Source organism: Capra hircus, chromosome 20 (genome assembly GCF_001704415.2).
Source record: "Capra hircus breed San Clemente chromosome 20, ASM170441v1, whole genome shotgun sequence".
NCBI classification, from domain to species: domain Eukaryota; kingdom Metazoa; phylum Chordata; class Mammalia; order Artiodactyla; family Bovidae; genus Capra; species Capra hircus.
The window spans coordinates 10,503,631-10,520,372 of record NC_030827.1 but is presented as its reverse complement, the minus strand read 5'-3'; the positions used below and the strand labels follow the sequence as shown (position 1 = coordinate 10,520,372).

The following is a 16,742-nucleotide window of genomic DNA, read 5'->3' as shown; positions in this document are numbered from 1 at the left end:
GATGCTTTTGAACTGTAGTGTTGGTGAAGACTCTTGAGAGTCCCTTGGACTGCAAGATCTCACCAGTCCATCCTAAAGATCAGTCCCGGGTGTTCATTGGAAGGACTAATTTTGAAGCTGAAACTCCAATACTTGGGCCACCTGATGCCAAGAGCTGACTCATTTGAAAAGACCCTGAGGCTAGGAAAGATTGAGGGCGGGAGGAGAAGGGGACGACAGAGGATGAGATGGCTGGATGGCATCACCGACTCAATGGACGTGAGTTTGGGTAAACTCCGGGAGTTGGTGATGGACAGGGAGGCCTGGCATACTGCGGCGGTTCATGGGGTGGTAGAGTCGGACACAACTGAGCGACAGAACTGAACTGATACATAGATGGGTAGTTACATACATAAGAAAGATTAAGTAAATGAGAAAGCAAATGGGATAAAAAGTTAAGGATGTTTGAATCTGGGTAAAGGGTATACGTGTGCGTTCCTTGTGATATTTTTGCTTGCAAATTTTTTGTTTGAAACTATTTTCAAATCAAAAAGCAAAACATTATTTTCAAATAAAAAAATTGGCTTTGGGAAACAATCTGATTGAAATAATCTGGCAGGTTAAGAGGCTGGCAATATTCTTAAGAGACTATTAGTGTTGTGGAAACATCACGGATCTAAAGAAATCTATGTTTAGTCCCGTGTTACTAACTTACGATCCAGAGAAAGTCACCCAAAGCCTCCCTGAGCTTCAGTTCCTCCACTTCAGAGAGCTGATGGGATGATTAAACGAAAGAACTCGTATATAAAATCCTTCCCTGCTTCATGCCACTGCAGAAGAGGAAAGTTTGTTTAACAACGGCAGGACTAAAGCCATAACTGCAAAGCAGCGGCTTCACCATGTCTTTTCCAAGGCCCTGAGGCCAGCTACGGGGTTGAACAGTCTCACCTCTTCATGTGGGTGGTGAATGCATCACTTCCCTCTTTAGGTGGGCACAGCCACTGTCCGAGGGCGCAGGCGCCGAGTCACACCACGTGACGGTCTGGCCCCGCCCCCGCCCGAACGTCTTCGCGGGATCGCCCTGGAAATGCATTCTCGGAGGAACCAGCCGCCGCCAATGGGAAGCGAGCGAGTGCCACGAACAGGCCAATAAGGAGGGAGCGGTGCGGGGTTTAAACCTGAGGCCGGCCCGGATTCCTCCCGGCGTGCTGCGGAGGAACGGCTGTTGGCCTGTGGTTGATTCAAGCTCCCGGCTGGTCGGGGGCTCGAGTGCTCTCCTCCTCGCTGAGCTGCTGCCTGGTGCAGAAGAAGCCATGGCGCTCCGGATCACCAGGGTGAGCTGCGGATGGTGAACAAACGCGGCTCGCGTAACTGGCTGCGCCTCCTCTCCCTGTCTCTCCTACCGGAGTTCCCCTGGCAGGAGCGGAGCGGGACCGAGATTGAGGGGAGGGTGTGGAGGATGGGCGTCGGCGGGCCCCTAAAGTGGTGGGAGAGTTCGGGGGGCGGACGGACGGAGAGAGGAAGATGAAAAAGGGTAGTGGAAAAGGAGGGGAGGGGCAGATGGAGGGTAGACGCGAAACATTTTGTAAAAAGGTAATGGAGGACCCCTGAGCGAGCTCCCACCAACTGCGCAACCACCCTGGGGAAGGTGCCTGCAACTGAAGGCTTTTTAGAGTTCCTTTCCTTTCAAATGTAAATTCATGGTATTTTAGGTCCGGCAGGGACTAAGCAGGCGATCCCTCAATAGGTGAAATTAGAGGTTCGGGAAGGAAATTGGCTTGTCAGCCTTAGCGTAGCCCCTGAAACCCTGGTTTTCTCCGGGAACCCATTTACAGCTGGCTTTCCTCCTGAAAGCTTCTGTTTGGCCCCCGTCTTAACCCTTGATTACACTAACCTGCTTTCAAAGTGGTCTTGATTCTTATAGAACACGAAGATTAATGCTGAAAATAAGGCGAAGATCAGTATGGCAGGGGCCAAGCGCGTGCCTGTGGCCGGTGTTGCAACCTCTAAGCCCGGGCTGAGGCCCCGAACAGCTCTTGGAGACATCGGTAACAAAGTCAGTGAACAACCGCAGGCCAAACTGCCTCTGAAAAAGGTATAACTCTCTCCCTGAATCAACTACTCTGTGAGTATGCCTTCCAGCTGTGACCCGTGATGCAGAAACGTTCCTCTCCTTTTCATCCACAGGAAGCAAAAACTTTACCTGCTGGAAAAGTTATTGCTAAAAAAGTACCAAAACCTCTGGAAAAGGCTCCTGTACCTGTGCCGGATTCCCAGCCGGAGCCAGAGCCGGAACCCGAGCCTGTTAAGGAAGAGAAACTTTCCCCCGAGCCTATTTTGGTAAACTTGACTCTGCTATTTGAGAACCTGTTGTTTCTTTTCCTTCATTTTACTAATGGATGGCGCGGTATTTGAATAAATATAAATAATAGTAATAGTTACAGAGTGCTTAGGAGGTAGGCTCTGCTAAACACTTTGCATGAATTAGCTCACATAATCTTACTCTCAGCACTGGTATTGTCATCTCTAGCTTTGTAGATAATGGTATAGAGAAGTATTAAGTTTGAACAAACAATTCATAGGGTCGTAAAAGGGTCGGACAGGACTTAGCCACTGAACAACAAACTCTTTTCTAGAGTCACTTCTCATCAGTGGCACAAAATTAGATTCAAACACAGACTATCTGGCTTCAGGATCTGTGATTTTAATTGCTTTTAATTGTCATACTGCCCCTCCTTTGTTTACTGTATTGAGCTGCCTGGACTAAAGAGTTGACTGTCTTTTGGTACAAGCCATCTCTGTGTGGAATTTATTGATTGAAACAGATTGTTTTCTTGAGTCCTTTTTTTTTTTTTTTTTCTTAAAAAAAAAACTCCATAATGTAGCCTTCAAACAATAAGCCTGTAACTTTGGAATTTATATAAGGATGTAAAGCAGAAAACGGAGCTCTTCAGAGTAGGCAAGATGAGTTAACACTTGGCCTCAAAACCAAGAACTTTTTTATTAAATATCAAGGCATGTAAATGTATCTACTTCTGTGAAGGAAGACTACACCATCTTTGAAAAGGCTGCTTTCCTGAAATTGCAATGAACTCCATTCTTAAGTTTTAATTTTTAAAACTTTATTAAAGCTGGTTGGGCAAATAATCAAAGTCATTTTGCCTAGCCCTCTACATCTAAGGGAAGTGGGTGTGAAGCTATGGCTTTAGTATTGACCTTGTGGACATAGCACAGAAACCTGTAGCGTGCACAGTCTTTAACTGGCCATACTGAGCTTTTCATCAAAATCCCATACTGATTCTTGCCTTTGCTTCCCCACCCTCTAACTGATAAGCTTTTCATCCTTCAAAACAGCTCATGCATCAACATTTCAAGCTTTCCCTAATTTTCCAAATGCCACCCTAATTCTCCTCACCCCTACTTTTGTTCCTAGAATCAATTTCTTTTACTTCATTTACTTATTTCTTCTAAATTCAAATCCCCTTGAGGACACCATAAAGCCAGTACTTAACACAAAGCTTGACTTGATGAAAGTGCTCAATAACTGTTTGGACAGCAGGGTACCTGGAGCTTGAAGAAAATGATTCATGATAACGAAGTCAATTAATCCTTAGTAGTCCAGATAGAACTTGTGTTCTGTGCAGTGGGAAGCAGTCCCTGTTTTGAAATAAAGACTGAAAGCTAACTTGTCATTCACTTGGATTAACTTTACATGACTTTGCTAAACAACACATTACTAATTAGTTCCCTTTGGAGAAAAGTCTAGATATGAACTTGCTTCCTCTCTGTTTTACCTGTTAGCATGCTCCTGATTCTAAATTGGTTCAGTCTAAGTTGGCATCTCACTTGTCATATTACTCACTTCCTGGAGACGAATAGATTTGAGAAGATGAAAATAAACTGCATGTCTATCCAGCAAATAGTCTCTTGAGTTGATACCAATAATCAGACCATTCTCAGACAGTATACTCCTTTTTGCTATTATTTCAAAAAGTCTCTCTGTTTCCAGGTCGATACTCCGTCTCCAAGCCCCATGGAAACATCTGGCTGTGCCCCTGCAGAAGAATATCTGTGTCAGGCTTTCTCAGATGTAATTCTTGCAGTGAGTGATGTGGATGCAGAAGACGGAGCGGATCCAAACCTTTGTAGCGAATATGTAAAAGATATCTATGCTTATCTAAGACAACTTGAGGTCAGTAATAGTATTAAACCATTGTTTTTTTCCAAACTGCATCTAGCTTGGAGATTTTCCATTAACAGTTTTAAGCAGGATACAAGCAGCGTTTCTTAACAGTAGATTCCACTTTGAAGTTCTTCACAAAATGTCAAAAGTGGCACAAAATGCCAAGAAGGTGGGGTGTTTTTTGTTTTGTTTTGTTTTGTTTTTTGGTGAAAGTCCTAACCGTTGGACTGCCAGGGAATTCCCAATAACAGCTTTATTTTCCGTTTTGAATGAGGGAAATTCAAAGTGAAAGATATTACCATGGCTTTTCTAAAGGAAAGTCCACAGATTGAAAGATATTTTATATCCATCACAATTAGGAGTGTTCCGTTCAGCTCAGTCGTGTCCGACTCTTTGTGCCCCTGGGGACTGCAACATGCCGGGCCTCCCTGTCCATCACCAACTCCTGAAGTTTACCAAACCCATGTCCATGGAGTCAGTGATGCCATCCAACCATCTCCTCTGTTGTCCCCTTTTCTCGCCCTCAATCTTTCCTACCATCAGGGTCTTTTCAAATAAGTCAGTTCTTTGCATCAAGTGGCCAAAGTATTAGAGTTTCAGCTTCAGCATCAGTCCTTCCAATGAATAGTCAGGACTGATCTCCTTTGGGATGGACTGGTTGGATCTCCTTGCAGTCCGAGGGACTCAAAAGAGTCTTCTCCAACACCACAGTTCAAAAGCATCAATTCTTTGGTGCTCAGTTTTCTTTATAGTCCAACTCTCACATCCTTACATGACCACTGGATAAATCATAGCTTTGACTAGACAGACCTTTGTTGGCAAAGTAATGTCTGCTTTTTAATATGCTGTCTAAGTTGGTCATAACTTTTCTTCCAAGGAGTAAGCGTCTTTTAATTTCATGGCTGCAGTCACCATCTCCAGTGATTTTGGAGCCCCCAAAAATAAAGTCTGTCACTGTTTCCGTAGTTTCCCCATCTATTTGCCATGAAGTGATGGGACCAGATGCCATGATCTTCGTTTTCTGAATGTTGAGCTTTAAGCCAACTTTTTCACTCCCCTGTTTCACTTTCATTAAGAGGCTCTTTAGTTCTTCACTTTGTGCCATAAGAGTGGGGTCATCTGCATACCTGAGGTTATTGATATTTCTCCCAGCAATCTTGATTCCACATTGTGCTTCCTCCAGCCCAGTGTTTCTCATGATGTACTCTGCATATAAGTTAAATAAGCAGGGTGACAATATACAGCCTTGACGTACTCCTTTTCCTGTTTGGAACCAGTCTGTTGTTCCATGTCCAGTTCTAACTGTTGCTTTCTGACCTGCATATAGGTTTCTCAGGAGGCAGGTCAGATGGTCTGGTATTCCCATCTCTTGAAGAATTTTCCACAGTTTATTATGATCCACAGAGTCAAAGGCTTTGGCATAGTCAAAGCAGAAGTTGATGTTTTTCTGGAAGTATCTTTTTCTGTGATTCAGCAGATGTTGGCAATTTCATCTCTGGTTCCTCTGCCTTTCCTAAATCCAGCTTGAACATCTGGAAGTTCTCTGTTCATGTACTGGTGTAGCCTTGCTTGGAGAATTTTGAGCATTACTTTGCTAGTGAATGAGATGAGTGCAATTATGTGGTAGTTTGAACATTCTTTGGGATTGGAATGAAAACTGACCTTTTCCAGTCCTGTGGCCACTGCTGAGTTTTCCAAATTTGCTGGCATATTGAGTGAAGCACTTTCACAGCATCATCTTTCAGGATTTGAAATAGCTCAACTGGAATTCCATCACCTCCACTAGTTTTGTTCATAGTGATGCTTCCTAAGGCCCACTTAATTTCACATTCCAGGATGTCTGGCTCTAGGTGAGTGATCACACCATCGTGTGAACATGGGTCGTGAAGATCTTTTTTGTACAGTTCTTTGTATTCTTGCCACCTCTTCTTAATATCTTCTGCCTCTGTTAGGTTCATACCATTGCTGTCCTTTATCATGCCCATCTTTGCATGAAGTGTTCCCTCGGGGTGTCGAATTTTCTTGAAGAGATCTCTAGTCTTTCCCATTCTATTGTTTTTCTCTTTCTTTGCATTGATCGCTGAGGAAAGGCTTTCTTATCTCTTCTTGCTATTCTTTGGAACTCTGCATTCAAGTGGGTATATCTTTCCTTTTCTCCTTTGCCTTTCGCTTCTCTTCTTTTCACAGCTATTTGTAAGGCTGCCTCAGACAACCGTTTTGCGTTTTTGAATTTCTTTTTCTTGGAGATGGTCTTGATCCCTGTCTCCTGTACAGTGTCAGGAACCTCCATCCATTAGTTCTTTAGGCACTCTATCAGATCTAATCCCTTGAATCTATTTCTCACTTCCACTGTATAATCGTAATGGATTTGATTTAGGTCATACCTGAATGGTCTAGTGGTTTTCTCTACTTTCTTCAATTTAAGTCTGAATTTGGCAATAAGGAATTCATGATCTGAGCCACAGTCAGCTCCCAGTTTCTTTTTGCTGACTGTATAGAGCGTCTCCATCTTGGCTGCGAAGAATATAATCAGTCTGATTTCATTATTGACCATCTAGTGATGTTCATGTGTAGAGGAGAAGTAATGGAGAATGCTAATTATCCTTTGCTAGTTTTGTTTTGGTTCAGCTAACTAGTCTATTTTAATTTTATGGGCACAGTGATAGTGTTTCTCTCAGGCAGGCAGGTCAGTAATCTTAGAAATCAAATTCGTGCACTACCTTGCGTCAAGTGTCGGATGTTAATTTTGCATAGTCTTACTCTGGCCTCCATCTTATTTATTTCATTACTCTTACTTCCCATTCTCATAATTCTTCCTTACTTTTAAATGGCTTTATTTTGTTCATACATTTATAAGCCACGATGAATCATTAAATGGCTTATGTTGCTGCTAAGTCGCGTCAGTCGTGTCCAACTCTATACGACCCCATAGACAGCAGCCCAACAGGCTCCCCTGTCCCTGGGATCCTCCAGACAAGAACACTGGAGTGGGTTGTCATTTCCTTCTCCAGTGCATGAAATTGAAAAGTGAAAGTAAGTCACTCAGTTGTGTCCAACTCTCTGTGATCCCATGGACTGCAGCCTACCAGGCTCCTCCACCCATGGGATTTTCCCATTGCCTTCTCCGAAATGGCTTATAAACACACACTTTGTTTTACTTTGGTAGCTCATTGTAAATTCTAACAGCATTCTCTATAATCACTAGGCTCTCCAACAAAAACTGTTAAGTGCTACTGGTTTGTATTAACTGGAACCTTCAGTTCACCTCTGTGCTCATATCATGGGGTTGGCTATAAATTAATATATGTGTATGGAGAAGGTGGTAAGAAACTATAGTCAAAACAAGTCATTTGGGGTCAGTGTGGCTTATGAACATGTGATATCTGGGAAATTGTTTTTGTCCAATAAGAATATACTCAAAAACTAAAACTTTTGGTCTTCTTCCATTTCATCTCATTTCTGAAACTTTGTATTGGTGTCCTTTGACCGTTCGCCCAAACAAGGAGGCATTCTGTATGTTAACAACATAAGCAATACAGTTACCAAATTTACTCAGTTGCTTGTTCATAATGCATTCTATTGTAGTGGCATCGTTAATATCTTCAGCAGGGTGTTGCCTGGTTATTTTGGGCATCTCCATCTTCTATACGATTGTCCTGTAAGACTTTGGCCAGAACCACCCTTCTGTGAATTTTTTCTCCTTTGTTTTTGTTTTTTATTTATTTGGCTGCACTAGGTCTTATTTATAGCGCTCAGGACCTAGTTTCCCGACCGGGGATCAAACCCGGGCCCCCTGCTTTGGAAGCACAGAGTCCCAGCCTCTCGACCACCATGGAAGTGCCTTCTCCCTTGTTTTTAGTTAGTGGTCTAACTTAGCAGATGTGTGTGCTGGATTTTGATGGTTGACTTCTCTTACCCATGCTGTTTCGGAGGTTTAAACCTCGAAGCACGTGTGGTAGCATATTAGTTCCAGCTGATCTGGAAGCTGCTGCTATTATTTTCTCTTAACTCCGTGAAGCTCAGGGGCTTCCCAGGTGGTGCAATGGTAACAAATCTGCCTGCTAATGCAGGAGGCACAAGAGCTGCAGGTTCGATCCCTAGGTTGGGAGGATCCCCTGGAAATGGCAACCTGCCCCAGTATTCTTGGCTAGAAGATCCCATGGACAGAGGACCCTGGTGAGTTACAGTCCGTGGGCTTGCAAAGAGTCTGACACAACTGAGTGCGCACACATAAAGCTCAAGGTTCTGGGTTTAGAGTCCTAGAAAGGTCTGAGGTGATAGTACGGTATCTTTATTTGCAAAGGAGGGACAGGATGTGGGCCAGTAGTAGTGATGGTGAATTGGATGTAGTAAGATTTGCCGATATGAAAACCTGTCACACTGTCCTGTTTGATATGTGCTTTCTTTGTTTCTCGGTGATGGAGCTCTTTGCAGTGACCAAATGATAACAGAGCTTAGCACTATTAAAGATTCTAAATGTTCCAGAGCTATTCTGAGGTGACCAGTTATTTCTGGTCAGAAATGTACCGTGGAATCTTACTTCTTAGGATAATCAGCATTTCTTTTGCAGGAAGAGCAAGCAGTCAAACCAAAATACCTAATGGGTCGTGAAGTCACTGGAAACATGAGAGCCATCCTGATTGACTGGCTAGTGCAAGTTCAAATGAAATTCAGGTTACTGCAGGAGACCATGTACATGACTGTTTCCATAATTGATCGGTTCATGCAGGTGAGTGTAAGTCAGCAGTTGAGGGTTCTTCCTCTAAGGGTCCTCTCTGAGTCATAAGAAACAGACCTTTTCAGCTAAAATCTGTCTTGAGGCATGGGGTGTCTTTGAGATTTTGTTGTGGGAATGTGTCTTTCCTCTCTCTCTTTTACAATTCTGTGCTTCCTTTTTCAAATACCTATTACTTGTTCATCGACTTGATATTCCCACTGTAGGATAACTGTGTGCCCAAGAAGATGCTGCAGCTGGTGGGAGTCACTGCCATGTTTGTTGCAAGCAAATATGAGGAAATGTACCCTCCAGAAATCGGTGACTTTGCCTTTGTGACTGACAACACCTACACCAAGTTTCAAATCAGACAGATGGAAATGAAGATTCTAAGAGCTTTAAATTTTAGTCTGGGTCGCCCTCTACCCCTGCATTTCCTTCGGAGAGCATCTAAGATTGGAGAGGTACAGATTTCTTGAAACCTCTGGTATGGTACATCAGGGAGTACTGCTGGCCATTGAGATCTAATTCAAGTACATTATATTTCTACCTAACTGCCTGAAGAAGGCATAAAGGTGGTCTTTATTTCCAGTCAATCTGTGTGTTAATATTATTATTAAAGCCTTTCACGGACCATTGAATTTGAGAATTTATGGGCAAACAATTGTAGGTACAGTGATGGGCATACTAGTTACTGCCAATGCAGAATTCTCTGACAGAACCTGTGGGTTTTATTCCAGGTTGATGTTGAGCTACATACTCTGGCCAAATATTTGATGGAACTGACTATGCTGGACTACGATATGGTGCACTTTCCTCCTTCTCAGATTGCAGCAGGAGCTTTTTGCTTAGCACTGAAAATTCTTGATAATGGTGAATGGGTAAGCTCTGTCCTACAAACTGAGATTATCCTGAGCTTTGACATTTCACTATTTGCTCAGGATAGAGCTGTTGTCATTAAAGGACAATTCATATAGCTCCTACATATGGCATCTTCTGAGGCAATGATTATAATATCTTGAAATATTTTCTTAGAATGCTTCCATTTCATTGCCTAATCTCATCTTGCTATACCCCTTTGAGAAAGGTAGAGCAGCTGCTGCTTCTTATAGAGAGAGTAGCTCAAGCAGGTCAAATAACGTGCCAGAAGTTCATTCATATTCATTGAGTTAATGAGTATTTCTCTTATGTCATGTGATAATACTCTAGGCCCTAGAAATAGAGTTGTAAATGAGAAAGTCAGCTCCAAATAACTTGGTCTAGCTTTGGGGTGGAGAATTCAGCAATTACAAAAGTAATTAAGTTTGAGCACAGGATCCTAGAGAAGCCATGAAAGAAGAGTAACTGGGGAAGAAAGGGTCTTAAGCTTGTCTTAAGTTTCGATTATAATCATATAGAGTATCTGCTTCTCTACCTGCTTTTGAAGAACATCTAGAAATTTTATGAAAACCCTTGGTGATGAGCATTTCCAACATTAACTTTTGTTGTCTTAGACACCAACTCTACAGCATTACCTGTCATACACTGAAGAATCCCTGCTTGTTGTTATGCAACACCTGGCAAAGAATGTGGTCATGGTGAACCGTGGGCTTTCAAAGCACATGGTGAGTCAATCAGTGGTACGCCAGGGTGTTGGGGAAAGTAGAAGTCATTCAGACTTTATGCCTGCCTGTAAATTCATAGCTTACTTTTTTAAGGAGTTGATTTTTAACTGAATCATTGATTCTTATGTTTTCCTCTCTACTCTCATTAATTTCTGTACTTTTCTCTTCCAGACTATCAAGAACAAGTATGCCACATCTAAGCATGCTAAGATCAGCACTCTTCCACAGCTGAATTCTGCACTAGTTCAAGATTTAGCCAAGGCTGTGGCAAAGGTGTAACTTGTGAACTTTGGAATACTATCTGCAAATAAAATTGGCACCATGTGCCATCTGTACATATTATATGTTACATTTATTTACTTTTAATAAAGTTGTAGTTCTTTTTACTTATCCTTTAACTCATTTGAATGGGGCTACTTTCCACTTGAGGATAAAAGTTGTTTTAAAGGTATGGTGGGGATTACTTAAAAACAGTTTTCAGTTACCTGGGGACCCAACTAATACATGCAATTGGTTCTTCATGGCTTTTGTTTTATATGCCTGGCTTTACTTAAGATTTACTAAGCTCTTGAAGGCATTTAAAATCTAGTTGTACTTTATATGTCATACTGTGTGTAAGCCCAATTCACCTTAAGAGATTCTGCTGCCTAGTTCTACATAAGGAAAAGTCTGCCATCTCATTCCTAGTCCTCCTGATTCCTATTTACTCTGGTGGTTGCTGCCATAATTATAAGTAATCTACTAGTACCACTTTCTTAAATTATCAACGTTAGCTAGTATCAGCATTTTCACTTGCAAAAATAAGAATTTTAATTTATATTCAAAGCCTAGTTTTTGTTTATTAGTTAAGAAAATAAAACAATCCTTAAATATGAAAGTATCTTAAAAACTTTATTTACCCACCCCTTCTTACTGTCCTGTCTCAGTCTCATCTGAAGGATATAAGGAGTTTGGAGTGTATTGGTTCATGAATATAGATTGTGTATAGACTTGGGTATGTAATATGGGACGTATTAAAAATGGGGTCATTTTGTATACTTAGCAATTCATTTCAACATGGACAGGCCTACCTGTATTTGGGCATAACAGTCCATTGTATGGATATATTATAATGTATTTAACTGTTCATCTGTTTACATTCAGATTGCTTTTTCTCTTTGTTCCTATAGACAATGCTGTTTAAATATCATTATAGCCCATACTTTCCTTTATGTACATTGACTGAGTTCTCCAAAGAATGTGTGTTCTAAGTTCTGGCGGGTATAGCCAGCGGACGTTCTCAATGTCATCAGCAATAAATCTTCAGAAGTTCTGGTTTTCTCAGCATCTGTGCCTGAACTGAAGCTAATCATTCGCTTTAGTTTCTGTGACTTTTTGTGGCAAAAAATGTCCTATTTTGTTTACTGTCTTAATTTATACTTCTCATGACTAGTTGAATCAATTTTTGTTGTCCAGTTAACAATTTGTAAAAGCTTTCCCACTTTGTCATTTGCCCTAAATCTGATTATGCTGTCTTTTTCCTTGCAGACAGTTTTAAACTTTGGTATTATCAGATATATATTTTTTCGTAGTTGCTTTTAGATTTTCAGTGTTAAGGTCAACTCCATCCCCAAACCATTAACATCTCTTAAATTTCTAAATTTTTTCCTGTTAGGTATATAAGCCCTCAGTTAAACTTTGTATGTGGTATGAGGTAGGATTCTTAGCTTACAGATGAATGCCCATCTGTGCCAGTACCGTATGTTTAAACCTCCCCTTGTACAATTAAAACACTAGTTTATCGTTCCCTGATCTACTTTTTCCCTGTGATTAATATAGTTTTACATTAAGTTTATCTGGAAAGATGAGGCTATCACTATTTTTCAGATGTTTGTGCGGAAAATTTCAAAGAGGAACTTTCCAGTTACTGATAGGCGCCTTTAGATTTTGACTGAATGTTGTATACATACATATGTGTTAGTTCTAGATAGACTGACATTGTCTTCCATTCAGAAACTTCTCCGGTAAGGCTTGTTGCATGCCTTTCACTGCAATGTTAGAATTTAATTATGTAATTGCTACACTTTTCTTGTCAAGTTAATTGCTGGGTTTAGGCTCTATTACTCACCCCTATTTTTTATTGCTTTTCGTATTTTTGTTACCCAGTTGATAGTCAATCCCCCAAATTTATTTTTTCAACTACATGGTTTTTAGGTTATTGTTTTAGAATCTCCAAACATTGTGAATAGGTAGATTGCTGTCTTATTCCTGAGTTGGACATCTCAGTATTTTTACCGTCTAATATTTTTGCTGTTAGTCTGTAAGTGGTCTTTATATTTTAGGTATTTTTCTCTTTCTGTTGAGAAAGGCTGTGGGATTTTATTTACTCTTTCAGCTTTTGATAACTTAAAAATAGTACCACATTAATTTGAGGTTAATGAATTCTTGCTTACGGTATATGGATTTAATCTGCTAGCATTTCATTTAGGAAGTTTTGCATTTTGTGGGTAATTGGCTCAGTTTTTGTTAGCATTTTCTGATTTTTGTCTCATTTACCAGCTTTAAGGTGGATTAAAGAGGTTTTCATATTCAAGTGTTATAACTTGAAATCTTTTATTCGTTTGTTGAAAACTAGCTAAGTCAATATGTAAAGTCACCTGACCTGTGCTTATAGTGGTAGATTTCCACGGTTGTTTGGTGTTTTTTATGAATTCCCCTCCTCTGTCACCACCACTTTAAAAGAAAATAATCCATTCTAGATTTTCTTAATTATAGCTGTAGAGGTATAGGATATTAGTTAACCTCTTCTGTATTATATCTTCATAGTTCTGATGTTGAATACTTGTGTTTTCTAATCATGCTTGCCTAGAGGGTATTATTGGTGTTTTGAAAGAATCACTTTTTGGTGTTATCATTTCTACCACTTCTGTTTCGTAGTTTTAGCTTTTATGTTAATACTCACTATCTGCTTTTCTTGGTTATTTTCTAGTTAAATACTTAATGTATTTTTAGTAATAAAAGCCTTTGTATATACATTTTCCTCTGAGATAACTCATTTCTAAAGTTCTCTTTTTCATCAATCTGGTTGTTACAATTTCTTTTGTAATCCTTTTTGATCTGGAGATTATTTTACTGCTTATTTTCTTAAGCTTATTGTTTTTTGTCAGACACCTATGTTTTGGTGTTTTCTTATCGCATTGGAGAAGTCTGTGTATTCAGTCGTGTCCAGCTCTTTGTGACCCCATGGACTGTACCCCACCAGGCTCCTCTGTCCATGGGATTCTCCAGGCAAGAATACTGGAGTGGGTTGCATTGCCCTTCTCCAGGGGATCTTCCTGAACCAGGGATCTGAACCCATGTTTCCTGTGTCTCCTACATTGCAGGCAGATTCTTTACCGTTGAGCCACCCAGAGATGGTCTGGAAAAAGCCTATTGAAACTTCTGTGTGGATTAAGTATATGATTGACTTATGTAGATAAATAGTCCATGGACAGAAGAAAGGGTTTTATTTCCTAATAGACAAAGTTTTAGTGATTGAGGATAATATTCCCTTAAAATACTTCCATCATGTGTCTAATGTCCTAAGAATTAGCATCCTCCAGAGCTGTAATCTTTTTGTCACACTAAAAAAGTTAACTATTTATTTATTTGGCTGTGCCTGGTCTTAGTTGCTGCATGTGGGATCTTTAGTTGCAAATAAGGCACATGAGCTTTTTTCTTAATGCAGAAGCATTTTTTCCCAACACTTTGAATTTTTTGTTTTGTATTAGGATATAACTGATTAACAGTTTCGATAGTTTCAGGTGAACAGGGAGGGACTCAGCCATACATATACATGTATCCATTCTTCCCTAAAGCCCCCTCCCATCCAGGCTGCCTCATAAAAATGAGCGTGTGCTTTTGAGAAACCTGTATGCAGGTCGGGAAGCAACGGTTAGAACTGGACATGAAACAACAGACTGGTTCCAAATCGGGAAAGGAGCACATCAAGGCTGTATATTGTCACTCTGCTTATTTAACTTATATGCACAGTACATCATGAGAAAACGCTGGACTGGATGAAGCACAAGCTGGAATCGAGATTGCCGGGAGAAATCTCAATAACCTCAGATATGCAGATGACTGCACCCTTATGGCAGAAAGTGAAGAAGAACTAAAGAGCCACTTGATGAAAGTGAAAGAGGAGAGTGAAAAAGTTGGCTTAAAGCTCAACATTCAGAAAACTAAGATCATGGCATCCCGTCCCATCATTTCATGGCAAATAGATGGGGAAACAGTGGCTGACTTTATTTTGGGGGGCTCCAAAATCACTGCAGATGGTGACTCCAGCCATGAAACTTAAAAGACACTTATTCTTTGGAAGGACAGTTATGACCAACCTAGACACCATATTAAAAAGCAGACACATTACTTTGTCAGCAAAGGTCAGTCTAGTTAAGGCTATGGTTTTTCCAGTGGTCATGTATGGATGTGAGAGTTGGACTATATAGAAACTGATGCTTTTGATCTGTGGTGTTGGAGAAGACTCTTGAGTGTCCCTTGGACTGGAGATCCAACCAGTCCATCCTAAACGAGATCAGTCCTGGGTGTTCACTGAACGGACTGATATTGAAGCTGAAACTTCAATACTTTGGCCACCTGATGCAAAGAGCTGACTCATTGGAAAAGACCCTGATGCTGGGAGGGATTGGAGGCAGGAGGAGAAGGGGACGACAGAGTATGAGATGGCTGAATGGCATCACTGACACAATGGACATGAGTTTGGGTGAACTCTGGGAGTTGGTGATGGCCTGGTGTGCTTTGGTTCACGGGGTTGCAAAGAGTTGGACATGACTGAGCGTCTGAACTAATGTATAACATGTACTTTACAATAGGTCCTTGTTGAATATTCATTTTAAATATAGCAGTGTGTACCTAACTATCCTTAATTATCCCTCCTAACCACCCCCCCCCATTACTGTAAAATTCATTGTCTAAATCTGTCTCTTCCTGTTAAAGCTTGTGGGGTCTTCTAGTTCCCTGACCAAAGATTAGACTTGAGCCCCCACATTGGAAGTATGGAGTCTTAGCTACTGGACTGACAGAGGAGTCCCTAGCTTTTTTGTCTTTTACTTTATTTTTATTTAGCCATGATGCATGGCTTGTGGGGACCTACTGGTTCTCTGAACCATGCCCTTGGCAGTGAAAGCAGAGCCTCAACCACTTGAGCACTAGGGAATTCTTTTTCTAATTCTGACATTAATGATACTTATTTTGAATAACTTGTCTCACTGGGAGTGAGATGATGGTAATTGTTCAATTTTATCATCCCTTCTATATTGGACATTCTCTAAAAATTGGGTCCCCAGCCACAGACATGCCCTCTTTGTTTGACTTTTTTTCGGGGGGAGGGCTGAACCCAAGCTTAGTTGCAGCATGTGGGCTCTCAGTTCCCTAACCAGGGATCAACCCCGGGCCCCCTTGCATTAGTAGAGTCTTAACCACTGGACCACCAGGGAATTCCCTGTTTCTTTTTTTATTTTTATTTTTTATTGTTATAATCCACCACTGCAGTGGTTCTTAAAGTGTCATCCTCAACCAGCAATAGCAATATCACTTGGGGACATGAAATGCAAATCAGAATCAGTAACGTGGAGAGGCACCTAGCTGTCTGTTTTAACCAGTCCTTTCCATGATCCTCATGCATGCTCAAGAGGAAAAGGATTGCATAACCTTTCGCCCAAATTTGGCCTGTGGACTCCTGATGGGCAGCTGCTTAAAAGGATGAGGTTGATGTGAGATACCGGAAGACATCCCAGATAAATTAGTTCTGAAACATTGTAAGACATCTCCGACAAAATAAGTGAAAAAAGAAAACTAACTTTTTTGTAAAAGAAAAAATGAAGCAAAATATTCTTCCAGGAATTTGGGAGTAGCAGTGGCGAACTTAACATTTTACATCCTACCATGCCTTTTGAATCTTTTACCAGGAGCCAAATTACTTTGATAATAGGAAAAAGAGAGTACTATTGTGTGACAAGTATAACTCAGGAGAAACTAGAAACTCTCCTGTTCAAAGAGGCCCGAGCTGCTTATGCCACAAAGATCGTGTCACTTATGGGACTGATCATAGTGAAAAACTACAAACCAATCAGGCATTTATGCCCTCCATTTTCTCCATTACCTGGTCACTGCTCAGCTAAGCACTGGAGCATTAAATTCAGCTGAGAAAGGTCGATTGTAATCTGTCAGATCGAAAAACTGACACTCAGGGGCACGCAAACCTGTTGCAGCATGTGGGATC

The 16,742-nt window shown here is 40.9% G+C and overlaps 1 protein-coding gene across 1 annotated transcript; it reads left to right on the top strand.

Annotated features, from left to right (window-relative positions):
- Positions 1,099-10,870, top strand: CCNB1 (cyclin B1). The gene is made up of 9 exons (XM_005694606.3): positions 1,099-1,313; positions 1,904-2,074; positions 2,167-2,319; positions 3,989-4,171; positions 8,733-8,891; positions 9,104-9,340; positions 9,617-9,757; positions 10,370-10,480; positions 10,652-10,870. Exons 1-9 carry the CDS (start codon positions 1,293-1,295, stop codon positions 10,757-10,759), a joined length of 1,284 nt encoding a protein of 427 aa, XP_005694663.1. The 5' UTR covers positions 1,099-1,292; the 3' UTR covers positions 10,760-10,870.